Source organism: Petromyzon marinus, chromosome 58, assembly GCF_048934315.1.
Source record: "Petromyzon marinus isolate PM22_M1 ecotype Great Lakes invasive population chromosome 58, UKy_Petmar_22M1.pri1.0, whole genome shotgun sequence".
Lineage (NCBI taxonomy): Eukaryota > Metazoa > Chordata > Hyperoartia > Petromyzontiformes > Petromyzontidae > Petromyzon > Petromyzon marinus.
The window spans coordinates 1,917,963-1,945,696 of NC_133724.1; the positions used below are offsets into that span (position 1 = coordinate 1,917,963).

A 27,734-nucleotide genomic window follows, 5' to 3' on the forward strand; every position below is an offset into this window, starting at 1 on the left:
GGGCTCGTGAGTAAACGACAATGGGGGCACTGCTGCCTCTTCTGCTGCTGGTGGTGGTGGGAAGCGAGGGGGCGAGGCCGAACTTCGTGCTGGTGGTGGCGGACGACCTCGGCTGGGGAGACGTGGGCTGGGCCCGTGCTGGCCGTGAAGGACGACGAGGAGGAGGAGGTGGAGGAGGTGGCGGTGGAGAACGAGGTGGTGGTGGTGGAGGAGAGAGCGAGACTCCGAGCCTGGACGAGATGGCGAGGGACGGCATGCGGTGGGTGCACGGTGTGTGTGTGTGAGGTGTGTGTGTGAGGTGTGTGTGTGTGAGGTGTGTGTGTGTGAGGTGTGTGTGTGAGGTGTGTGTGTGAGGTGTGTGTGTGAGGTGTGTGTGTGAGGTGTGTGTGTGTGAGGTGTGTGTGTGAGGTGTGTGTGTGAGGTGTGTGTGTGAGAGGTGTGTGTGTGAGAGGTGTGTGTGTGAGGTGTGTGTGTGTGAGGTGTGTGTGTTGTGTGTGAGGTGTGTGTGTGAGGTGTGTGTGTGAGGTGTGTGTGTGAGGTGTGTGTGTGTGAGGTGTGTGTGTGAGGTGTGTGTGTGTGAGGTGTGTGTGTGAGAGGTGTGTGTGTGTGAGGTGTGTGTGAGGTGTGTGTGTGAGGTGTGTGTGTGAGGTGTGTGTGTGAGGTGTGTGTGTGAGGTGTGTGTGTGAGGTGTGTGTGTGTGAGGTGTGTGTGTGAGGTGTGTGTGTGAGGTGTGTGTGTGTGAGGTGTGTGTGTGAGGTGTGTGTGTGTGAGGTGTGTGTGTGAGAGGTGTGTGTGTGTGAGGTGTGTGTGAGGTGTGTGTGTGAGGTGTGTGTGTGAGGTGTGTGTGTGAGGTGTGTGTGTGAGGTGTGTGTGTGAGGTGTGTGTGTGTGTGAGGTGTGTGTGTGAGGTGTGTGTGTGTGTGAGGTGTGTGTGTGTGAGGTGTGTGTGTGTGAGGTGTGTGTGTGTGTGTGAGGTGTGTGAGGTGTGTGTGAGGTGTGTGTGTGAGGTGTGTGTGAGGTGTGTGTGTGTGAGGTGTGTGTGTGTGTGAGGTGTGTGTGTGTGAGGTGTGTGTGTGTGTGAGGTGTGTGTGTGTGAGGTGTGTGTGAGGTGTGTGTGTGTGTGAGGTGTGTGTGTGTGTGAGGTGTGTGTGTGAGGTGTGTGTGTGAGGTGTGTGTGTGAGGTGTGTGTGTGAGGTGTGTGTGTGAGGTGTGTGTGTGAGGTGTGTGTGTGTGAGGTGTGTGTGTGCGGTGTGTGTGTGAGGTGTGTGTGAGGTGTGTGTGTGTGAGGTGTGTGTGTGTGAGGTGTGTGTGTGTGAGGTGTGTGTGTGTGAGGTGTGTGTGTGAGGTGTGTGTGTGAGGTGTGTGTGTGAGGTGTGTGTGTGTGAGGTGTGTGTGTGTGTGAGGTGTGTGTGTGAGGTGTGTGTGTGAGGTGTGTGTGTGAGGTGTGTGTGTGAGGTGTGTGTGTGTGAGGTGTGTGTGTGAGGTGTGTGTGTGAGAGGTGTGTGTGTGAGAGGTGTGTGTGTGTGAGGTGTGTGTGTGTGAGGTGTGTGTGTTGTGTGTGAGGTGTGTGTGTGAGGTGTGTGTGTGAGGTGTGTGTGTGAGGTGTGTGTGTGAGGTGTGTGTGTGAGGTGTGTGTGTAAGGTGTGTGTGTGTGAGGTGTGTGTGTGAGGTGTGTGTGAGGTGTGTGTGTGTGAGGTGTGTGTGTGTGAGGTGTGTGTGTGTGAGGTGTGTGTGTGTGAGGTGTGTGTGTGAGGTGTGTGTGTGAGGTGTGTGTGTGTGAGGTGTGTGTGTGTGTGAGGTGTGTGTGTGAGGTGTGTGTGTGAGGTGTGTGTGTGAGGTGTGTGTGTGAGGTGTGTGTGTGTGAGGTGTGTGTGTGAGGTGTGTGTGTGAGGTGTGTGTGTGAGAGGTGTGTGTGTGAGAGGTGTGTGTGTGTGTGTGAGGTGTGTGTGTGTGTGTGTGAGGTGTGTGAGGTGTGTGTGAGGTGTGTGTGTGTGAGGTGTGTGTGTGTGTGTGCTGTGTGTGTGTGCTGTGTGTGCTTGCTGTGTGTGTGAGCTGTGTGTGTGCTGTGTGTGAGCTGTGTGTGTGAGGAGCGGTGTGTGAGGTGTGTGTGTGAGGGGCGGTGTGTGTGTGTGAGGTGTGTGTGTGTGAGGAGCGGTGTGTGAGGTGTGTGTGTGAGGAGCGGTGTGTGTGTGTGAGGGGCGGTGTGTGTGTGTGTGTGAGGAGCGGTGTATGTGTGTGTGTGAGGGGCGGTGTGTGTGTGAGGGGCGGTGGGTGTGAGGAGCAGTGTATGTGTGTGTGTGAGGAGCGGTGTGTGTGTGTGTGAGTAGCGATGTGTGTGTGTGTGAGGAGCGGTATGTGTGAGGGACGGTGTGTGTGTGTGAGGAGCGGTGTGTGTGTGAGGAGCGGTGTATGTGTGTGTGAGTAGCGGTGTGTGTGTGTGTGAGGAGCGGTGTGTGTGTGTTTGAGTAGCGGGGTGTGTGTGTGTGAGGGGCGGTGTGTGTGAGGTGTGTGTGTGTGTGAGGGGCGGTGTGTGTGAGGTGTGTGTGTGTGTGAGGAGCGGTGTGTGTGTGTTTGAGTAGCGGTGTGTGTGTGTGAGGGGCGGTGTGTGTGTGTGTGAGTAGCAGTGTGTGTGTGTGTGAGTAGCGGTGTGTGTGTGTGTGAGTAGCGGTGTGTGTGTGTGTGAGTAGCGGTGTGTGTGTGTGTGAGTAGCGGTGTGTGTGTGTGTGAGGAGCGGTGGCACTGTGGTTGGCGACACAAAGCCCCGGCGAGTCGCTCACGCGACGCCAACAACAACCGGTGACGATTATCTGAACCGGTCCTGGGCACTCCCCTAGGTCGGCTCCGCCTCAAATGACTTAGCTGGTGTGTGTTGTGTAGTTTAGCATCGCCACCGGGGAGACAAAGGCGGCCGGGCGTGGTGCTGGACACCCACCCCCTCGTGTGCCGTGCCGGCCTTCATAGGTGCTCGCTAACAGCACTTGCCCCTACAGTCTGTTACAGCTACATGGGGGATCTTTGTGTTGCGTGAGGGGGTCGCAGGGGGAGTGAGGGGATTGCGCAACCCTTGTGACTGTGGCCACTCCCCGCTGCGTGTTCCCTGTGCCCCCCCCCATACTCCCCTATGTTTCTGCACCCCCCACCTCCCCCCACCTCCCACCTCCACGTTCCCTCGTATACACCCTGTGCGTCCCCACGGCTCCCCGTGTCCCCCTTAGCTCGTTTTCCATTGGCACATCTGAGCCGAGCCAGGGCAGGGCCCACACGGTACAGGAGGGGGGGGGTTCTTCCCCACTGCCAATTTACCGTGGCGAGCCGGAAACCAAACCATGCTGTGCTGGTGACCTCGCCACAGCTGGTCGGAATCCGGCTTGCTGGGGGCCAAGCAGGGCCAGGATTGGGGTGGGGGAGCTTTTTTCGGGTGCCACGGTGGTTAGGAGATGTCAACTACCTCGCCTGGTATAGAGAAGGTCGTGGGTTCGATCCCGACCCTGACGCCTGCTGCTGCTCTATATTTAGAGTTTGCCTGTCTCTCTCTCATCATCATCACGGTGGCTAGGAGATGTCAACTACCTCTCCTGGTATGCTGGAGGTCGTGGGTTCGATCCCGACCCTGACGCCTGCTCTACATTTGGAGTTTGCGTCTCTCTCCCCATGGCCACGTGGCTTTATCTCCGGGTCCTCCGGTTTTCCCTTCCACGTTTAGAATCAACGTCACCACGCGTTTTAGACTATCTGGCTACCGCTCTACAATTCCACATTATGATGATGATGATGTTAAGCTACTTGGTTGAGCTATCATTTGTGATAGCCAGGTCGCCCCTGAAAAACAGCTATACATAGTTCAGTAGTGAGCTCTGCCTGGTTTAAAAAAACATGTGTTTAGTTTGAAAGTGTCGAGGGGCATTGTGATCCAGAAAGGTTTCCTTTTCGGCAGCTTTGAGAGGCCCTATACACACAGTTCAGTTCAGTTTATTTTGGTATAGCCCTGTGAGCCATTCGGCTCTTGAATCGGGTGCAACCACAACAAACAACAAAAAAACACGAACATGAAAAACATCTTACTGTGCAAACAGAAAATCCATGGAAAAAAAACAGCAAAAATATTCCTGAAAAAAGTACTGTACACCAACGCTGTGTGCAAAAATCCCAGTGGGATGCAAGTCAAACAACAATAACAACCACAAAAACTTAGATTAAGGCCATCAGTCTAACTCCGTACTACAACAAAACAAACATGTCCAAACCAAAAAACTTTTCTCTTTGGTTCTATTGGGTAAAGTCACGTAGGTGAAAATAAAATAACAAAAAATAACAAAAAATCATGACGTTTCGGCCACAACACAAGCGGCCTTCATCAGGTGAAGGGACGAGACTGTCTGGAGGACAGCGCTGGAGTGGAAGAAGCCACGCTTAGATCACGACCTTTAAGCGGTGTGAGAAGAAAAACACCAAGCGCCTTGACAAGGAATTAGCATATAATTTAGCATTGAAATGGCTCATTGAAATAGCTAAGTTAAAGTATACACATCCGCAGAGGTACCCCTTGACAAAGGAATTAGCATAGAATTTAGCATTGAAATAGCTGAGTGATTAGCTTGTAACTGGTCACAAAAATAGCTATGTTAAAGTCAGAGCATATACATTCACCAAGGCACCTAGTCCTCATCAAACAGGAGAATTTATCGAAACACAACCACGCTCAGACAGCGGACCTTTAAACTGTGTGCGAGCAAACAAGGTGTTCTGACAAAGAAATTAGCATAAAAATTAGCATTTGATTGGCGGATTTTAGGAAAGAGGTGGTGTACGTGCCGGTGGACTTGCTGTTTGGCGCGGGGGGGGAAGGGGGGGAGGGGGAGTTTACCTATTGATGGTGTGAAAAGGGAATTTATAAGAGCTGCGAAAGTTTGGGGTACCACTACTTGAAAAATATACTGTACCATTGAAATTAGTTTAATGTTTAGTTCGATTTAGAACAGCTTTCCAATGGTTGCTTAATTTGAAACCATCCTCTCGGTTGAAATTGTGTCTGTGTTTGTAGATCTGAATTGCTTCATGAACAAATCTCTGATAAAAGCCCGTGGGCTTGCAAAGAACCTTGGTATCGGAGAAAATTATATCGTGATCCCCCACAGCATTGTAACAGTGATCAGCCACGGCAGAAGAATTCGTTTTGCCGTGTTTCAAATCTGATTTGTGCTCGCGAATTCCTTTGTCAAGGCGCTTTTGTTTTTCTTCTCACACAGCTTAAAGGTCGTGATCTAAGCGTGGCTTCTTCCACTCCAGCGCTGTCCTCCAGACAGTCTCGTCCCTTCACCTGATGAAGGCCGCTTGTGTTGTGGCCAAAACGTCGTGATTTTTTGTTATTTTTTGTTATTTTATTTTCACCTACGTGACTTTACCCAATAGAACCAAAGAGTATGGATCCTAGCAGTCACGAAAGCTTTAAATCTAGAATTCAAAAAACTTTTCCAAATAACCAAAAAATAAAGCCATAATTGCAACGTAACAGTGATCACAAGGACTGTGACCGAATTTTTACAATAAACTACATAAATAACATGTAACACCAAAACCCTACAGCCATAGCTACCTGCATGAGGTACTCCACAACAACAGAAGCATCGGTCGGAGTATCACATTTTTCAATGCACCTTTAAGATCAGCACGCTAAATCAAAATACAGATAATACTTTGCAGCGTCATCCGGAGCGAAACATTTTATTTTATTTTACGCCAATGAATAGCAGTGGCAGCTAGGGGTGTACAACTCCTCTAGAGCAGTTTTGAGAGAAGATCTCATTGGTAGCGATTCAAGTTGCAGTTTATTGGCAATAGCATTCCAGACTCTGGGGGCATCAATAGCAAAGGCCCTTCCTCCAATTTTTGTACGGCAATAGGGAATGTGAAGCTGGTAAATGAGCGAAGACCTGAGGTCAAATTTGTTCTTTGAAACAGAGAGGAGATCCAGCAGGTTGTCTGCAGATTTTTTTGTAAATACATCGTGAATAAATAAGATCAGGTGCACAAGCCGTCGAACATTAAGAGATGTTAAGTTACAGCTCTTCATGCTCGCAGTCACACTGTGGCCTGGGAGGAAATGGCAGAGTCTTCTCTTTTATAGTTTATAGGGTTGCTAAATTGACAACAACAAAATATGAGCAAGTGTAACAGGATTTGAAGCGATATGGAACTGGACGGAGCAAAAAAACGACGGCTTGAGAGAATCAAAAACAGATCACAACCATAAATCAACGCTCATGAATGATTTCCCAGGAGCTCGAGTCGTGGGCCCTACCTGGCAAAAATAAAATAAAAAAATAGTTTAATGATTTTAACGAGGCATTCGCCGTGCGTGGACGCGGCCTCGACGCGTCTACCCGCACTGCGTCTGCTGGGGCCCGTCGCGACACCCCCGGACGGCCAAACGCGATCCCCGGCGCGGCTCGCTTTGCGAGCTTGGAGGGGACAAAAAATAAAACGAGGAAGGTTTACGCGGCCGCGCGTCTCCCCGCAGGCTGCTGGACTTCCACGCGGGCGCGTCCTGCTGCTCGCCGTCACGTGCCGCCCTGCTCACGGGCCGCCTGGGCGCCCGCACCGGGGTGACGCGCAATTTCGCCGCCGCGGCGCGGGGCGGCCTCCCCCTCAACGAGACCACGCTCGCCACCGCCCTGCAGGACGCGGGCTACAGCACCGCACTCATCGGTGAGACGGGGGGGGGGGGGGGCGGGGTGGGGTACAGCACCTCACTGGTGGGTTAGACTGGGGGGGGGGGTACAGCACCTCACTGGTGGGTTAGACTGGGGGGGGGGGGTACAGCACCTCACTGGTGGGTTAGACTGGGGGGGTACAGCACCTCACTGGTGGGTTAGACTGGGGGGGTACAACATCTCACTGGTGGGTTAGACTGGGGGGGTACAGCACCTCACTGGTGGGTTAGACTGGGGGGGTACAGCACCACTGGTGGCTTAGACTGGGGGGGTACAACACCACTGGTGGGTTAGACTGGGGGGTACAGCATCACACTGGTGGGTTAGACTGGGGGGGTACAACACCACTGGTGGGTTAGACTGGGGGGGTACAGCATCACACTGGTGGGTTAGACTGGGGGGGTACAACACCACTGGTGGGTTAGACTGGGGGGTACTGCACCAGTGGTGGGTTAGACTGGGGGGGTACAACACCACTGGTGGGTTAGACTGGGGGGGGTACAGCACCTCATTGGTGGGTTAGACTGGGGGGGGTACAGCACCACTGGTGGGTTAGACTGGGGGGGTACAACACCACTGGTGGGTTAGACTGGGGGGGGTACAGCACCTCATTGGTGGGTTAGACTGGGGGGGGTACAGCACCACTGGTGGGTTAGACTGGGGGGGTACAGCACCACCGGTGGGTTAGACTGGGGGGGCACAGCACCTTACTGGTGGGTTAGACTGGGGGGGTACAGCACCACACTGGTCAGTGAGACGGGGATTGGAAGTGTTTTTATTTTATCCCACTCTGCCCTGCTCTGTCCCACTCTTCTCATTGCAGGGAAATGGCACCTGGGCCACGTGGGACATTACCACCCCAACCACCGAGGTACGTGCGGACGACACGGAGGGGCCTGGGTGCAGAACCTTGCTGCAGCCTAGATCATTCAGAACTCCTCTCGGTCAGTTGAGTCCCCCAGGAATCACGTCCGTGTTCACTCGTCCGTGTGCGTTAAGGCCCTTTCACATCGTGCTTATGCTTGTTAGTTACATTCAGTTGCATCTGTTCAGGGTTTTACAGTATCTGTCAATGTGCGTGTACGTTGAACTTCCTTCGCACCGTACGTCGCCAACCGTGCTAATCGGAGACACGGGGTGAGGACAACAAACTCTGCTTCTATAGAAATGAGTTTCCATATCTAGGCAAAGTTTTGATTGGGCTCGGTTTGTCGCCTGCTAGGCGCTGTGGGGCCACGTGTCTGCGCCCGGCGCCGCGTAGAGTTTAGCGTCTCGAGGCGGTGGCCGTGTGCCCCCCCCCCCACCCCCCAGGTTTCCGTTACTACTTCGGGCTGCCCTACAGCAACGACATGGGCTGCACAGACCACCCAGGCTGCGACCTGCCGCCCTGCCCACACTGCCCCGGCGCCTGGGGCAGCACCGACCATGCTGGGCGCAACGCCAGGTGGGCAGCGGCAGCGGCGGCGGCGGCGGCCTTGGCAGAGGGTGTGGTGGCGTCCCGGGAGCGGTGGCGCGGCGATTGGCTCGCCGCACCGCCGCGAACCTCGGTGACACGGGTTTGACCCCGGCCGGGGCTATCGGCGGTGCGTGATCAGAACTGGTAGCTGGCGCATCTTTGTAGAGCATCGGCAATGGGGAGACAAAGGCGGCCAGGCGTGGTGTTCGTCACCCACCCTCCTCATTGAGCCGTGCCGGCCGTCAAATGTGCTACACGTTAACAGCACTTGCCCCAAACGATATGTGAATGCTATACGGGGGACATTCGTCTGTACCGGTTTTGTGAGTGTGCGTGTGTGTGTGCGGGGGAGCGGTAGTGTAGTGGTTAGCGCTCTGTGCCACGAACCCAGCGACCCGAGTTCCATCACCGCTCACGGCCAACATGAGCGATTATTATCTGAACCGGTCCTGGGCCGCCCCTAGGTCGACTCAGCCTCAAATTAGTACCTGGTGCGGTGAGTAAACGTCCCCACTGGGGAGACAAAGGCGGCCGGGCGTGGTGCTGGCCACCCCCTCGTGTGCCGTGCCGGCCTTCATAGGTGCCACTCGCTAACAGCACTTGCCCCAAAAGTCTGTTAAGGCTATACGGGGGGGGGGGGGGGGGTCTTTGTTTTTGGTGGTGGAGAGGTTTTGGCTGTGGTGGCAGGCCTAGTGGTGTTGGTTGTTGTTGTTGTTGATGTTGGTGGTGACTGCTGAGATGTGCTGCGTGTGTGTGTGTTTGCAGGCTGTGCACTAAGTGGTTGTGAAGGTGGCTGTGGTGCTGACCACCCACCCCCTCGTGTGCCGTGCCGGCCTTCGTAGGTGCCACGCGCGAACAGCACTTGCCCCAACGGTCCGTTAAGGCTATAGGGGAGGGATCTTTGTCTCTTTTTGTCTTTGCGCAGTGGCGGCGGCTGTGCAGATCCTGTGGGGGTTCCGCTGTTTGAGAACGCGGAGATCGTGGAGCAGCCGGCCAGGCTGGAGACACTGGCCCGGAGATACGCGGAGCGCGCAGAGTGGTTCATCCGCCAGCACAGGTAGGCCGGCGCCAACCCCGACCAGCAAAGGTGACCCCCGTGTCGCCTTCTCGGACTCTAGGGGAAACCCCTGGTGAGCACGGCTGGCTACGTGCAGTGCGAAAGAAGTTCAACGTACATACAGCTCATAGACTAACACTACCCATAGACTACCACTACCCATAGACTAACACTACCCATAGACTAACACTACCCATAGACTAACACTACCCATAGACTAACACTGCCCATAGACTAACACTACCTATAGACTAACACTACCCATAGACTAATACTACCCATAGACTAACACTGCCCATAGACTAACACTAAGCATAGACTAACACTACCCATAGACTAACACTACACATAGACTAACACTACCCATAGACTATCACTACCCATAGACTAACACTACCTATAGACTAACACTACCCATAGACTAATACTACCCATAGACTAACACTGCCCATAGACTAACACTGCCCATAGACTAACACTACCCATAGACTAACACTACCCATAGACTAACACTACCCATAGACTATCACTACCCATAGACTAACACTACCTATAGACTAACACTACCCATAGACTAATACTACCCATAGACTAACATTGCCCATAGACTAACACTACCCATAGACTAACACTACCTATAGACTAACACTACCCGTAGACTAATACTACCCATAGACTAACACTGCCCATAGACTAACACTAAGCATAGACTAACACTACCCATAGACTAACACTACCCATAGACTATCACTACCCATAGACTAACACTACCCATAGACTAACACTGCCCATACACTAACACTGCCCATAGACTAACACTGCCCATACACTAACACTGCCCATAGACTAACACTACCCATAGACTAACACTACCCATAGACTAACACTGCCCACAGACTAACACTACCCATAGACTGACACTACCCATAGAGTCTATGTGTAGTGTTAGTCTATGGCATAGACTAACACTACACATAGACTAACACTACCCATAGACTAACACTGCCCATAGACTAACACTACCCATAGACTAACACTACCCATAGACTAACACTGCCCATAGACTAACACTACCCATAGACTAACACTACCCATAGACTAACACTGCCCATAGACTAACACTGCCCATAGACTAACACTACCCATAGACTAACACTACCCATACACTAACACTACCCATAGACTAACACTACCCATAGACTAACACTGCCCACAGACTAACACTACCCATAGATTGACACTACCCATAGACTCGACACTGCACCTCCGATGAACACGGTTGTCTACGTATGGTGCAAAAGAAGTTGAACATACATATGTACATACACACACACGCACAAGTAACCCATCCACACAAGGACACAGATGCAGTGTACAGCCTTAATAGACTGTAGGGGCAAGTGCTGTTAGCGAGTGGCACCTACGAAGGCCGACACGGCACACGAGGGGGGGAGGGGGGGGCAGCAGCACAAAACGCGCCTCCCCGGTGGCAATTTTTACACACTGCACCAGGCACTCAGAATCAAAATATTTATTTATCCTGGAGAAATCTGATGAGCTATGAAGCTCTTTTTCACAGGCATCCAGTAAGGGACTCATTCAAGGCCGAGTCTCCGTTTGTGTGTCTGTGCGGTAGTGGAGCGGTGAGCTCAACCCGGGTTCAATTCTTGCTCACAGCCAACACCATTGACGATTACCTGAACCGGTCCCGGGCCTCCCCTAGGTCGACTCAACTTTACAGGAGTACCTGGTGCGGTGCGTAAACATCCCCACTGGGGAGACAAAGGCGGCCGGGCGTGATGCTGTCCACCCATCCCCTTCGTGCGCCGTGCCGGCCTTCACAGGTGCTGCTACTCGCTAACAGCACTTGCCCCTACAGTCTGGTCAGGCTACACGGGGGATCTTTGTCTTTGTCTTGCAGTGCCCCAGGGTCCCCCCCGTTCCTGCTGCTGCTGGCCCCTGCCCACGTCCACGTGCCGCTGCCGTGGGCCCCGGGCCTGCGGGGCCCCTGGACAAGGGCGCTGAAGGAGCTGGATGAGACGGTGGGCCGAGTGGTGCGGGCGCTGAGGAGCACCGGCCTGAGCAATAACACACTCGTGTGGTTCTCCAGTACGCACGCACACGCACTGGCGCGCACAAAGATCCCCCGCGTAGCCTTAACAGACTGTTGGGGCAAGAGCTGTTAGCGAGCGTCACCTGTGAAGGCCGTCACGGCACGCGAGTGGATGGGTGTCTCCCCAGTGGCGATGTTTTACACACCGCACCAGGTACTCATTTGAGGCCCAAGACCGGTTCAGATATAATCGTCACTGGTGTTGGCCGTGAGCGGTGATGGAACTCGGGTCGCTGGGTTCGTAATGCAGCGTAGCGCTAACCGCTACACGGCCGCTCCAGACACACACACATGCACTGGCACCCACACATACATGCACTGGCACCCACAAACACGACTGGCACCAACACATACATGCACTGGCACCCACACACACTGGCACCCACACACTCTGGCACCCACACACACACACGACTGGCACCAACACATACATGCACTGGCACCCACACACACGCCATGGCACCAACACGCCATGGCACCCACACATACATGCACTGGCACCCAAACACACGACTGGCACACACGCCATGGCACCAACACATACATGCACTGGCACTCACACACACACGCCATGGCACCAACACATACATGCACTGGCACCCACACACACACGCCATGGCACCAACACATACATGCACTGGCACCCACACACACATGCCATGGCACCAACACATACATGCACTGGCACCAACACGCCATGGCACCAACACATACATGCACTGGCACCCACAAAGACACCTATGAGGGCCAGAATGGCTCACGAGGGGCTGGGTGGCAAGCACCACGCCAGGCCACCTTTGTTTCCCCAGTGCTGATGTGTTACACACCGCACCGGACCTAGGGAAGGACCCAGGGGCGGTTCAGATATCCGTCACCGATGTTGAACGTGAGTGGGAATCGAACTCGGGTCACCAGGTTCGTAGTGAAGTGGCACAAACCACTACGCCACTGCTCCACATGGGCTCACATGGGAGTTGGTGTGGTTGTTGTTTAGTTTGTCGTCCTTCCGCGCACCTCCAATTAAGCAGGGTTGGCTACGTACGGTGCGAAAGAAGTTCAACATACATACAATACATACATAGGCTCACACACACACACCCACACATTGTATGCACCGTATGTTGAACTTTTTTCGCACCCTACGTAGCCAACCGTGATAATCAGAGGTGCGGATGCAAAAACAAGGGACCCACACACAGGCACACGCTGCGTGAGTGTTCACCGTAAATATTACTCTGCGTAGTCTGCTTCGCCACGGTGAACGTTACCGATCCCGTGCCGTTGTTTCTCGAGGGTCGGCCATCGTGTGTTGCCGGCGTCACGGTACCAAATTTGCCAAGTTGGTAAAAATGACACCGCAAATTACTCGGTTGGGATCACACGGCAGCAGCAGCAATCATCACCCACCGCCCGACCACCCCCCACTGCGAAAACACTTGGCAGGACCCTTCTGAAAAGGGGGTCTTGGGACTCTGTGAGGCTACCCTGGGTTAACGAGCCCTAGGTTAACGGTGTCTCTCTCATCATCATCACGGTGGCTAGGAGATGTTAACTACCTCGCCTGGTGTACAGGAGGTCGTGGGTTTGAACTCTACCCTGACGCCTGCTGCTGTATATTTGGAGTTTGCTTGTCTCTCTCTCTCCCCTTGGTCGTGTGGATTTTTCTCCAGGCCCTCCGGTTTTTCTCCCCGCATTTAGAAATCGTGCGTTTGGAGTAATTGGCTGCGATGAATTTCCACGCGATGATAAGCCGCTTTGTTGAGCCATCACTCGTGACGGCCAGGTCGCTTCTGAAAAAAGAATCTCCGTAGCTCGGTGGCACCTCACCACCTGGCAAGATAAAAAAAAAAGTTTTAGTTCGCTGCGTGACGATAGCGAACCGCACGTTTTGGGTTTACGGGACCTGAGCCAATCCTCGTGGCTCCCCTCCCTGCGCTGTGGCCATGCAGGTGACAATGGGCCATGGGACGAGAAATGTGATCTGGCTGGGAGCACGGGGCCGTACACGGGCAAGTGGCAGTGTCTCAGAGGTGGGCACCAGCACCCTGCATACAGCACGCTCATATACCACCTAGCACTCTCACACAGCACCCTGCATATAACACCTGCACACTAACACCCAGCATTTAGCACCCTGTACACTAATACCAGCATACAGCATCCTGCACACAGCGTTGGTGTACGGTGCTTTTTTAGGAATATTTTGCTGTTTTTTTCCCTGGATTTTCTGTTTGCACAGTCACACACAGTCACTTTAAGATGTTTTCTTGTTCGTGTTTTTGTTTGTTGCGGTTGCACCCGATTCAAGAGCCGAATGGCTCACAGGGCTATACCAATTAAATTAAACTGAAACTCTCAGACAGCACCCTGCACACAGTACCCTCCCGCAAGCGCCCTGCACACAGCACCCTGCACACAGCACCCAGCACCCTGTCTACAGCACCCTGCCTGGGTGTGCGTTGTCTTCGTGCCGCAGGCGGGGCGGCAGGCAAGCGCACCACGTGGGAGGGCGGTCACCGCGTGCCGGGCCTGGCGCTGTGGCCGGGCCGCGTGCCGCCCGGCTCCTCCAGCTCGGCACTGCTCAGGTGACGACGCCGGAAGACTGCCCCGCCCCTGGCCGCCGCTTCCTTCCTCCTGCCAGACCACGCAGGCGTGGTGCGGCTGGACGGGTGTTCCCCGTGCGTGCTCTGCGTGAAACTAAAGCTATAAACTCGTTTTGATTTCACCAGGCAATAACCCCACAAAGCTGTGTAGCTCTTTTTTTCAGAAGCGACGTGGCCATCGCGAATGATAGCGCCACGAAGTGGCTCGTAGAAATTGAGAAGACGTCCTGTTAAACGCGTGGTGATGTCGATTCTAAATACGGAGGGCAAAACCGGATGACCCAAAGTACAAAAATCCACGCGACCACGGGCAGAGAGAGACACGCAAACTCCAAATATACAGCAGCAGCAGCAGGCGTCAGGGTTGGGATCAAACCCACGACCTCCTGTGTACCAGGCGAGGTTGTTAACGTCTCAACCTGTGTCCCCTCATCTTCATTATCTTCTGTGCTTCTGTCTCCCGCATCTCGCGTGTCCCCGTGTTCGCAGCTCCCGTACCTCCCATATCCCCGTATCTCACTGAATCTTCCCAGAGTCTCCCTGCGTCTCGTTTTGTCTGCCGTGTCCCCATCTCGCAGAGGCTTTTTGCTCGGCCATCGAACAAAGACGGTGGTCACCGCGTCGCGCGGCGCTTCTGCGGCCATCTGGAACGTTCTTCCTTTCCGATATTAGGAAGCTACTGGAGCTATGCATTTTTAAATCGTCATCTAGATTGAAAACTAATTTATTTACAACTGCTGGTTGTTGTGTTAAGTTTGTTGTCCTTCCCCCGCACCTCCGGTTAGCATGGTTGGCTACGCATGGTGCGAAAGAAGTTCGACGCACACACGCACATCTCTGAATCTCTCCGCTTGTCCCCCGTGTGTGCAGTGCGCTGGACGTGCTGCCCACGCTGCTGCCCCTGGCGCGGGTGCCCCTGCCTCCCGGGCGCCGCTATGATGGCGCGGACATGCGGCACGTCCTGCTGGGGCAGCGGGACACGGGACACACGGTGACGGCGGGACCTGGGGACATGGGGACATGGGGACACGTGGACATGGGGACACGGAACACGATGTAACGGGACACGTGGACACGTGGACACGTGGACACGAGGACAAGGGGACGTGGGGACACGTGGAACTGGGGACACGGGGACACGGAGACAGAATCAGAACGTTACAACAATAAACAAAACAAAAACACGATAGGAGTGCAAAGTATAGGAAAGGTGAACATATCACTTTTTTAAAAGAAGTATACAAATAAATTAAAACTACTTATCTTACCAGGTCATGCCCACTGAGCTATTAGCTTCTTTTTAAGAAGCGACCAGGCCACAAACGATGTCTCAACGAAGTGGCTTATCATGTGCAAATGTATATCCGCATGGGGCATGTGGGCACGCGGGGACGCAGGAAATGTCTCTAGAACTGCTTTTTGTGTTTAGTTTGTTGTTGTCCTTCCCCCGCACCTCCGATTAGCACGGTTTCCTAAGTACGGTGCAAAAGAAGTGCAAAATACGTACGCGATGTGTATGACACTCTGAGATTTGACCCTGCTGTATGAGTGACCCTGTTGTGTGACCCTGCCGTGTGACCCTGTTGTGTGACCCTGCCGTGTGACCCTGTGACCCTGTTGTGTGACCCTGCCGTGTGCCCCTGCTGTATGAGTGACCCTGTTGTGTGACCCTGCCGTATGACCCTGTGACCCTGCCGTGTGACCCTGCTGTATGAGTGACCCTGTTGTGTGACCTTGCTGTGACCCTGCCTCAGGTGCTGTTCCACCCAAACAGTGGAGCTGGGGGCGAGTTTGGCGACCTGGACACAGTGAGGGTGGGGCCTCACAAGGTGTTCTTCCTGACGGGTGACAACTCACACTCTCACACACACAGATCAAGATCCCCCATGTAGCCTGAATAGACTGTTGGGGCAATAGCTGTTAGCGAATAGCACCTATTAAGGCTGGCATGGGGGCACACGAGGGGGTGGGTGGTCAGTGCCACACCCTGTCGCCTTTGTCTCCCCAGGAGCGATGTTTACACATCGTACCGGGCACTCATTGAGTACATTCACTGACTCACCCAACCTTCACTCATGCGTTCACTCACCTCCCCAACCTTCACTCAGAGCCTACACACATTCACCTACTCACCTCCCCAACCATCACTCCTGCCTACACACATCCACCTACTCACCTACCCAACCATCACTCCTGCCTACACACATTCACCTACTCACCTACCCAACCATCACTCCTGCCTACACACATCCACCTACTCACCTCCCCATCACTCCTGCCTACACACATCCACCTACTCACCTACCCATCACTCCTGCCTACACACATTCACCTACTCACCTACCCAACCATCACTCCTGCCTACACACATCCACCTACTCACCTCCCCATCACTCCTGCCTACACACATCCACCTACTCACCTACCCATCACTCCTGCCTACACACATCCACCTACTCACCTCCCCAACCACCACTCGGAGCCTACACACATCCACCTACTCACCTCCCCATCACTCCTGCCTACACACATCTACCTACTCACCTACCCATCACTCCTGCCTACACACATTCACCTACTCACCTACCCATCACTCCTGCCTACACACATTCACCTACTCACCTACCCAACCATCACTCCTGCCTACACACATCCACCTACTCACCTACCCAACCATCACTCCTGCCTACACACATCTACCTACTCACCTACCCATCACTCCTGCCTACACACATTCACCTACTCACCTACCCAACCATCACTCCTGCCTACACACATCTACCTACTCACCTACCCATCACTCCTGCCTACACACATTCACCTACTCACCTACCCAACCATCACTCCTGCCTACACACATCCACCTACTCACCTACCCATCACTCCTGCCTACACACATCCACCTACTCACCTACCCAACCTGCACTCCTGCCTACACACATCCACCTACTCACCTCCCCATCACTCCTGCCTACACACATCCACCTACTCACCTCCCCATCACTCCTGCCTACACACATCTACCTACTCACCTACCCATCACTCCTGCCTACACACATCCAACCGGCAACTCCCACGCATAAGCACACCTACAGCGGTATAGGCACCACGCCATCGCTTCCCTCCCCCTGCCGGATTCCATAGTCGTCACGTGCCGCCGCCGTTTCCCCTCCCGCAGGTGGCGCCCGGCCGTGCGGAGGGCCGCCACCGGCGCCCCCCGTCCGGCACGACCCCCCGCTGCTCTTCAACGTGGAGACCGACCCCGGGGAGGGGTCCCCCGTGGGGGCCGCGGGGCCGGGATTCTGGGGCCCCGTCCTGCGGGCCCAGGCGGCGCTGCGGGCCCGGCTGGAGGACATCGGCTCGGATCGCGTGTCCCGCGCGGACTACGGCCACGAGGACGACGCGCGGCCCTGTTGCCGGACGGACCTCCCGGCCTGCCGTTGTGACCCCACCCCCATCGTCACCGTCCGCCAGGTCGTGCCTCCAGTTTGAATGTTTTAAAAACAAACCCGGGTGAGAACAGCTCAAGAGAGAGACACCAGGATGAGGAGTCTCAATCGCAAGAGTGGACCGACCCAGTCGTGGCCACCGCGGTGGTGAGATGTTAACTACCTCGCCTGGTATACAGGAGGTCGCGAGTTAAATCTGGACCCCGACGCCTGCTGTATTTTTGGAGTCTGCGCGTCGCTCTCCCCGTGGTCGCGTGGATTTTTCTCCGGGCCCTCCGGTTTTTCCCTCCACATTTAGAATCGACATCACCACGTCTTCTAAATTTCCACAAGCCACTTTGCTGAGCTATCATTTGTGATAGCCCAGGTTGCTTCTGAAAAAATATAGCTCAGTGGGCCTTATCTGGTAAAAAAAAATTTTCAATAATTTATAGGGTCACTAAATTGACAAAAACTAAATATGAGCAAGTATAACGGGATTTGAAGCATCATAGAAATCGAGAGAGAAAAAAACTGCGTTGCGACGTGAGGAATCTAAAATATTGCACAACCATGAATTCATGCTCGTGAATGAATCATTAAACAGGAATATTGTACTATCCACGGGGGTTTTTTTGGGTTAGATCGCGGGAATCTAAATGTGTCGTTAAACCAGCCACGACCCGATACAGACAATTAGTAAGGTTGAGGGTTAGATCCGGACTACTCTACTACGATGTAGACGCAGTGTTCTTGACTCATTTTCAGAGGGGGGGGCCACATTCTCCAATAAGACATCAGTGAGAGGGCCGCCACACATTTTAAACTATTGGGGGTTTGACAGCAGCACGCCAGGGGCCGCCAGTGGCCCGCGGGCCTTGCAGTGAACAACAATGCTGTAAACAGACGAGGATGTACGACGTCAAATGCAATTTGCAAGAGACATTATCACACGGCATCGACAGCTCCGCGGCAAATTGCGATTCAGGTAATAATCTCAACGAGTGACGCTAGTTGCCATCGCACACAGCACTCGCTCTCGACGAGAGAATTTCAGAGGCACGATGAACCACAGACGAGCGGGAAGGTAGCAACAGCAGCCACGTGGTGGAGCCGGCGCCAAGAGCTCAAGCAAGCTCTGCAGTCCTCTACATATTAAGGTGTTATCGGCCAATTAATGAGTACGTATGTTGAACTTTTCACATCCTACGTAGCCAACCATGCTAATCGGAGGTGCTTACCTGTGGGAGGAAACCGGAGCACACGGAGCAAACCCACGCGTGCAAGGAAGAAGCGCTCTATCCCATACAGATGGAACAGCTGGGTGGAGTCCACATTTTTACTGTTCCCACCTTCTGGCGAGCCAGGGTAACGGGCGCACCTCGCCGGCCATGGGAAGGCAGTTTCACAACAGGGACGTCTGCAAAGCGATGGAAACTCCAGGCGTTTGGATGCGTTTCACAGCCGAGTTGACGGAGGCAAGGCCCGGGGCCCCGTTGAGATATTCGTCAAACGATGTTGGTGGCTGTGAGCGGCAATCATCAAGCTCTGGTCGCCGGAGGTTTGTAGCGCGACACGCTAACCGCTGGCTACACTGTCTCGCACAGTGGTGTTGGAGGGGCGGTGGGCATGTGTGCGGGGGCTATGATTGTAGTGTGCCTGTTTGTAATAAAATGCACACGTGTGTTTAAAACACGTGTTGATTTATTCGGCGCCAACAAAACGCACAGACGCGTGCGCAGACACAAACAGGCACGCGCAGACGCACGCACAGCCAAGCAGACAGACGCAAAGGCTGTTGTCATGGTCCCTGTCTCTTAGGGTTTCTGATGGCCAGTGCTGGGGTTGAAGGGATCTGTGTGAAGGGGCTATGTGAGGGTTCTGTATCAAGGGTCGTGTTAGGCATCTCACGTGAGGGTCCTGTGTTAGGGATCTCCGCGAGGGGTCTGTGTTGGGTCCCGGGCGCGTATGGAGAGGAGACGCAAGGGGGCGTCGTGGCCGGCGTTGTCGCTCGGCTCCAGATCCATGGCCTCCACCTGCAGAGCGGCCTCACCTGGACACACACAGAGACAAAGATCCACCGTGTAGCCCACGCAGGCTGTTGGGGGCAAGCGCTGTTGGCAAGCAGCGCCTGCGAAGGTCGCCCGCGGGCACACGATGGGGGTGGTGTGATGCCAGCAGCATCACGCCCGGCCGCCTTTGTCTCCCCGGCCCTGCTGTTGTTAGCACACCGCGCCCAGGTCCGACTCGCGCTCCCCCACACACAATATATGTAAATATTTTACTAGGTAAGGCCCACTGAGCTATATAGCTCTTTTTCCGACGCGACCTGGCCATCACAAATAATGGCTCAACGAAGTGGCTTACCATCATCGTGTGGAAATTGATAGCGGCCAAATACTCTGAACGCGTGATGTTGATTGTAAATATGGAGGGAAAAACCGGAGGACCCGGAGAAAAATCTACGCGACCACGGGGAGAGGACACACCGCAAACTCCAAATATACAGCAGGCGTCCAAGGTCGGGATCGAATCCACGACCTCCTTGCATACCAGGCGAGGTAGTTAACATCTCGCCACGCACGACGCGGCGACTCACCCAGGCACCGCAGGAAGAGCGCGTAGGTGTCCTGGTTCCGCACCGCAGAGGCCACGAACCCGACGGGGCCGCCGGCCGTGCCGCCGTCCCCCGGCCCCATGCGGTGAAGCAGCAGCAACCGCAAAACCCGCACCAGGTCGTCGATGAGGTCCGGGTCGTACACCACGTCTAGATCCGCAGCGGTGGAAAATCGTAGCCGACGGTGGTTATTTCAGGCCCCGTGTTTTCAGTCGTAGCTCAGGTGAGGCGGCTCGGCTCCAGCTCAAGCTGAGCCCTGGCTCAAAGCCGCCATATTTAACTGGAGCCGGCTCTGAGCCATGTTCCTGGCCACACGCTCAGGTTTTTTTCCATGAGCTGAGCCAGAGCCGAGCCACGGCTGAGCCGTTCACTTGTGCGTCCTTTGGAAGCAGCCGAGTGCTACTCCCTACCAGGGTCCCTGTGAGGTGCAGCGCTATTCTCTACCAGGGTTCCCGTGAAGTGCAGCACTACTCTCTACCAGGGTCACTTGTGATCTCCAAGACTACTATCTATCGGGGCCCATGTGAGGTGCAGCACTACTCTCTACCAGAGTTCCTGTGGCTGTAGAACTACTCTCTACCAGGGTCCCGGTGAGGTGCAGCACTCCTCTCTACCAGTACCGGCAGCGAGGATGACTTCGGCGTTCAGCTCCTGCAGCTCCTCCTGCCCCGCGGCCGTCCAGTCCAGTGCCACAACCCGGCCATGGGGGCCCTTCAAGCCCCTAGCAGTAGGGGGGCAGGGTCACAGCGAGGTCAAGTTAGAGTACGTTTAACCCCTCTTCCACTCAGACATACGAGCCAGCCCTGGGCCCTCACAGCACTGGTGGTTTTCCACTGGCAATTTGTTGACTTGAGCTGCAGCCAAACCGTGGTTTAGGAGGTGTGGGGGAGCAGCACCTTTGGTCTAGGAGGTGGGGGGGGGGGAGCAGCACGTGTCGCACTGGGGGCACAGCACCTGTGTGTGTGTATGTAGGGGGCACAGCACCTGTGTGTGTGTGTTAGGGAGGGCAGCACCTGTGTGCGCGTGTGTTAGGGAGGGCAGCACTTGTGTGTGTTAAGGAGGGCAGCACCTGTGTGTGTGTGTTAGGGAGGGCGGCACCTGTGTATGTAGGGGGGGCAGCACCTGTGTGTGTGTGTTAGGGAGGGCAACACCTGTGTGTGTGTGTGTGTTAGGGAGGGCAGCACCTGTGTGTGTATGTGTGTTAGGGAGGGCAGCACCTGTATGTGTGTGTGTGTTAGGGAGGGCAGCACCTGTGTGCGCATGTGTTATGGAGGGCAGCACCTGTGTGTGTGTGTTATGGAGGGCAGCACCTGTGTGTGTGTGTGTGTGTTAGGGAGGGCAGCACCTGTGTGTGTGTGTTAGGGAGGGCAGCACCTGTGTGCGCGTGTGTTAGGGAGGGCAGCACCTGTGTGTGTTAGGGCAGCACCTGTGTGTGTGTGTGTGTTAGGGAGGGCAGCACCTGTGTGTGTGTTAGGGAGGGCAACACCTGTGTGTGTATGTTAAGGGGACAGCACTTGTGTGTGTGTGTGTTAGGGCAGCACCTGTGTGTGTGTGTGTTAGGGAGGGCAGCACCTGTGTGTGTGTGTTAGGGAGGGCAGCACCTGTGTGTGTGTTAGGGAGGGCAACACCTGTATGTGTGTTAGGGAGGGCAGCACCTGTGTGTGTGTGTGTGTGTTAGGGCAGCACCTGTGTGTGTGTGTGTGTTAGGGAGGGCAACACCTGTGTGTGTGTGTGTTAGGGAGGGCAACACCTGTGTGTGTGTGTGTTAGGGAGGGCAGCACCTGTGTGTGTGTGTGTTAGGGAGGGCAGCACCTGTGTGCGCGTGTGTTAGGGAGGGCAGCACCTGTGTGTGTGTGTGTTAGGGAGGGCAGCACCTGTGTGTGTGTGTGTTAGGGAGGGCAGCACCTGTATGTGTGTGTGTTAGGGAGGGCAGCACCTGTGTGTGTGTGTGTTAGGGAGGGCAGCACCTGTGTGTGTGTGTTAGGGAGGGCAGCACCTGTATGTGTGTGTGTTAGGGAGGGCAGCACCTGTGTGTGTGTGTGTTAGGGAGGGCAGCACCTGTGTGTGTGTGTGTTAGGGAGAGCAGCACCTGTATGTGTGTGTGTTAGGGAGGGCAGCACCTGTGTGTGTGTGTGTTAGGGAGGGCAGCACCTGTGTGTGTGTGTGTTAGGGAGGGCAGCACCTGTGTGTGTGTGTTAGGGAGGGCAGCACCTGTGTGTGTGTGTGTTAGGGAGGGCAGCACCTGTATGTGTGTGTGTTAGGGAGGGGAGCACCTGTGTGTGTATGTGTTAGGGAGGGCAGCACCTGTGTGTGTGTGTGTGTGTTAAGGGGGCAGCACCCGTGCTGTAGGTGGCGAGGGGGGGGGCAGCACCTGTCGTGTTGGGGGCACAGGTGTTTGTGGTTCAGCGCCAGGTTGTGCTCCAGCTGCTGCAGCACGGCCGAGTGAGCGTCGCTCAGGATGACCTCACGGGGGCCGCAGCCCCCCAGCACTGCCAACCCCACCAGGCCCGGACCCGCGCCCAACTCCAGCACACGCCTGCGGGTTATCAAGTGGTTGATTGTTATAGTAATAGGTTTTACCCTTTTAACTGGCACAAAAACTGACACCTTTATTCAAGGCATCAAGTTAAAAGGGTAAAACCTATTACTATATCTTGTTACTGGCAAAGGAGGTCTCATAATGGTTGATTGTTGTTATTGTTTTAGCTCGTTGACTCGGGAAAGCCTCGCTGAGTCCCAAGACTCTTTTTTCAGGAGGGTCCTGCCAACTTTTTGCAGTGGGGGGGGGGGGGGCAATGTCGCTGCCACTGCTGCTGTGTAATCCAAATTGAGTAATTTCAAGGTGATGTTTCAGCATTGGGATGTTTTGGCCGACACCGGTTACATTGTGTGTGTTTTGCGTGTTTAGCGATGGGAAGAAACCCTTGCAGAACAGCGGGGGGAGAACGCACAAACTCTCACACTCACTTTCACAAACTCACTCGCCCGTACACTCAATCATTCTAACACACACAGTCTGCAGAACAAACTCGTACACGCAGAAAGGCACCCAAGTCGGGAATTGAACTCAGGTGGTTAGGGTTAAACTATGGCACTTGTTATTGAGAGCTGCGGGCCGGGGAACCACAGCCCCCCACCGCACCACTACGGAAGCTGGGATGGTGACATCTAAGGTGGAATTAACTCTGTGGTGGGGTAAAGTGTGGGTGGGTGCAAGGGGCACTCACCTGTGCTGTAGCAGCTGGCGGTGACTCAGGGCCCAGGATGCAAGGGCCCGCGCCGCACCCCAGCTCACAAGGCCTGTGGTCCCGTGAGAGACGAAGATGGTGGACTCCCGCAGAGTTACCTGCACACCATGGTCCTGCAGCGTCACACAAAGCGGAATACCACTCCACACAGTTACACACACACACTACATCACACAGTTACACACACACCACTCCACACAGTTACACACACACACACTACACCACACAGTTATACACACACCACTCCACCTAGTTACACACACATCACCCAGTTACACACACACACTACACCACACAGTTATACACACATCACCCAGTTACACACACTACATCACACAGTCACACACACATCACCCAGTTACACACACACCACACCACCCAGTTACACACACATCACCCAGTTAAACACACACACTACACCACACAGTCACACACACATCACCCAGTTACACACACACACTACACCACACAGTCACACACACATCACCCAGTTACACACACACACACACTACACAACCCAGTTACACACACTACACCACACAGTCACACACACACCACACTACACCACACCACCCAGTTACACACTACACCACAGTCACACACACACACTACATCACACAGTTACACACACACTACACCACAGTCACACACACACACTACATCACACAGTTACACACACACCACTCCACCCAGTCACACACACATCACCCAGTTACACACACACACACTACACAACCCAGTTACACACACTACACCACACAGTCACACACACACCACACTACACCACACCACCCAGTCACACACACACACAACCCTACACAGCCACACACACCACATCACCCCACTCATTCAATCACACACACACACCACACTACCCAGTTACACACACCACACTTCCCAGTCTCACACACACATCATCCAGTTACACACACACCACTCCACCCAGTTACACACACATCACCCAGTTAAACACACTACACCACACAGTCACACACACACCACACTACACCACACCACCCAGTTACACACACATCACCCAGTTACACACACACTACACCACACAGTCACACACACACCACACTACACCACACCACCCAATCACACACACACACAACCCTACACAGCCACACACACCACATCACCCCACTCATTCAGTCACACACACACCCTACCACTCAGTTACACCACACTTCCCAGTCTCACACACACATCACCCAGTTACACACAAACTACACCACACCACCCAGTCACACACACACCATCCAGTTACACACACACCACGCCACCCACCCAATCACACACTAACACACACCACACCACTCACCCAGTCACACATCACACCATCACACCCTCCTCCTTCAGCCTTTACACGTCACCGTACGCCATTACACACACACACCACCGCGTAGATACCATTTTGCGTGTGGTGAGGCTGTGGATGAGGGGTGCTACCAGCAAGTAGGTCTTGTAGCAGAACGGCGAATCCTGCTGAGACAGCAGCTCACCAAACGCCTCGTACAGCGCGTCCACCGGTTCACAACCTGCTCGCTCACACTGCGCACAAACACCGAGATCCCACCCACACATCCTTCACCGGACACGGGGGCAAGTGCCGTTAGCGAGCGCCACGCCCGGCCGCCTTTGTCTCTCCAGTGCTGATGTGTTACACACCGCATGAGGTGCCCATTCAAGGCCGAGTCGACCTAGGGGAGGCCCAGGACCTGTTCAGATATTCGTCACTGGTGTTTGGAGTGGAAGATGGCGGCAGCCTTGGGGCAGCCCCCACTCTGTTGAGTGAGAAATCGCGACGAATGCCGTCAACCGCGGCGGCGGAACATCCATCATTGATCTCACCGCTTCTCCAGAGTAAACAACGCACGAACACACAGCACACTGGCGTTGACCGTGAGCGGGAGTCAAACTCCGGTCGCCAGAATATATAAATGTTGTGTCGTTAAAACCCGCCACCACCCGACACAGCCAACTAGTAAGGGTTGTCACGTAAACAGAACGTGGCCAATTCGTCAATAGCGCAGCACCACCGGTTGTGTTTTGGAGAGCCAAGCCACAACATTTACAATCCGAGTACGACGTTTCGCCAGTAATTACAACCAGCTGCATCAGGGCGACAGTAACAACGCACGCAGCCACAAATCCGGTGTAACCCGAGTTCGATTCCCGCTCACGGCCACCAACACCAGTGACGATTATCTGAACCGGTCCTGGGCCTCCCCAAAGTCGACTAAGCCTAAAATGGCACAATGTGTAAACATGGCCGCTAGGGAGACAAAGGCGGCCCGGCGTGGTGCTGGCCATCCACCCCTTCCGTGTGTCATTCCGGCCTTCATAGGCGCCACTCACAAACCGCACCTGCCCCAACAGTCTGTATAAGCTATACGGGGGATCTTTGTCTTTGCTTTGAGTGGAGCCACTCACCGCTGCTATGAGCGTCTTGAGGAGGAGGCGGCGGTAGGTGAGGGACGGGGGGAACCGCATCCCCAGGGGGTGCCGCACCGTCTGGGGGGGGGACAGGTGGGGGGGGGTCACGGTGAGCAACTCGCAGGTCAAGAGGTCACAAAGCAGAGGTCAATATGCGGAGGGACCTGACCTGCTCCAGCAGGGTGCGAGCTGTGTCCGGGTTGTCCCGGATCCGAGTCGCGTAGCCCTGCACAGCGTCACACCACGGCAAGGTCACACCATAGCAGTCACACCACATCCATCACACCATAGCATAGTCACATCACACCCATCACACCATAGCATAGTCACACCACACCCATCACACCATTGCATAGTCACACCACACCCATCACACCATAGCAGTCACACCACACCCATCACACCATAGCAGTCACACCACACCCATCACACCATAGCAGTCACACCACACCCATCACACCATAGCAGTCACACCACACCCATCACACCATAGCAGTCACACCACACCCATCACACCACAGCAGTCACACCCCACCCATCACACCATAGCAGTCACACCACACCCATCACACCATAGAAGTCACACCATAGCATAGTCACATCGTAGCATAGTCACACCGCAGCATCACGTCATAACATAGTCACACTGCAGCATAACCACGCGACATACTGTGTATATGGGTGTACTTGGTGTGTATGGGATAGTGGGTGTGTGCAGGGTGTGTATACTATGTGTATGTATACTGCGGGTGTGTGATGAGTGTGGTGTGAGAGTGGAGTGTATGGTATGGTGTGTATAGAGTGGTGTGTGTGGTGAGATGTGTGGTGGGGTGTGTGTGGTGTGTATGGTGTGATGTGTGTATGGTGTGGTGTGTAAGGTGTGTGTGGTGTGATGTGTGTGGTGTGATGCGTGTGGTGTGATGTGTGGTGGGGTGTGTGGTGGGGTGTGTAAGGTGTGTGTGGTGTGATGTGTGTGGTGTGATGCGTGTGGTGTGATGTGTGTGGTGTAAGCTGTGTGGTATGATGTGTGTAAGCTGTGTGTATGGTGTGATGTGTGTGTGATGTGTGTATGGTGTGATGTGATGTGTGTGATGCGTGTGGTGTGATGTGTGTATGGTGTGTGTATGGTGTGATGCATGTATGGTGTGTATGGTGTGTATGGTGTGATGCGTGCATGGTGTGATGTCATGTGTGTGGTGTGTCGGGTGTGATGCGTGTGGTGTGATGTGTGTATGGTGTAAGGTGTGTATGGTGTGATGCGTGTATGGTGTGATGCGTGTATGGTGTGATGTGTGTATGTTGTGATGCGTGTATGGTGTGTGTATGGTGTGATGTGTGTATGGTGTGTGTATGGTGTGATGCGTGTATGGTGTGTATGGTGTGATGTGTATGGTGTGATGCGTGTCTGGTGTGATGTGTGTATGGTGTGTATGGTGATGCGTGTATGGTGTGATGCGTGTGGTGTGATGCGTGTATGGTGTGGTCTTGAGCTGTCCTCACGTCTAGTGCCAGGAAGCGGAGAGGTCGCATGGCGAGGAAGGAGCGCGTCAACTCCACGTTACCGTGGCCATTCCGCTCCTCCATGTACCTCCACACACCCTGACGGCACACACACCCTGATCAATACACACTCACCCTGATCAATACACACTCACCCTGATCAATACACACTCACCCTGAATGCACACACACTGATCAATACACACTCACCCTGATCAAGACACACTCACCCTGATCAATACACACTCACCCTGATCAATACACACTCACCCTGATCAATACACACTCACCCTGATCAATACACACTCATCCCGCGTCCCCCTCAACCCGCGTCTCCCTCACCTCACCCCGCGTCTCCCTCACCTCACCCAGCGTCTCCCTCACCTCGCCCCGCGTCTCCCTCACCTCACCCCGCGTCTCCCTCACCTCACCCCGCGTCTCCCTCACCTCACCCCGCGTCTCCCTCACCTCACCCCGCGTCTCCCTCACCTCACCCCGCGTCTCCCTCCCTCACCCCGCGTCCCCCTCACCTCACCCAGCGTGTCCCTCACCTCACCCCGCGTG

General features: G+C 54.4%; 2 protein-coding genes across 2 annotated transcripts; one reads left to right on the forward strand and one right to left on the reverse strand.

The window, feature by feature from the left end:
• On the forward strand, window positions 1-19,059 carry ARSG (arylsulfatase G). Its single transcript, XM_032976066.2, has 11 exons — window positions 1-259; window positions 6,517-6,704; window positions 7,533-7,580; window positions 8,021-8,153; window positions 9,091-9,222; window positions 11,144-11,331; window positions 13,285-13,365; window positions 13,812-13,920; window positions 14,809-14,929; window positions 15,693-15,783; window positions 17,117-19,059. The coding sequence occupies exons 1-11, from the start codon at window positions 21-23 to the stop codon at window positions 17,428-17,430; spliced, it is 1,644 nt and encodes a 547-aa protein (XP_032831957.2). The 5' UTR covers window positions 1-20; the 3' UTR covers window positions 17,431-19,059.
• On the reverse strand, window positions 19,053-27,674 carry LOC116955109 (protein-lysine N-methyltransferase EEF2KMT-like). Its single transcript, XM_076052833.1, has 10 exons — window positions 27,513-27,674; window positions 27,171-27,269; window positions 25,840-25,896; window positions 25,668-25,748; window positions 24,684-24,785; window positions 23,211-23,344; window positions 22,355-22,519; window positions 20,604-20,704; window positions 19,966-20,133; window positions 19,053-19,419 (listed from the first exon to the last, which is right to left on the reverse strand). Exons 2-10 carry the CDS (start codon window positions 27,252-27,254, stop codon window positions 19,292-19,294), a joined length of 1,020 nt encoding a protein of 339 aa, XP_075908948.1. The 5' UTR covers window positions 27,255-27,269; window positions 27,513-27,674; the 3' UTR covers window positions 19,053-19,291.
• Window positions 27,675-27,734: the final 60 nt, after the last annotated feature.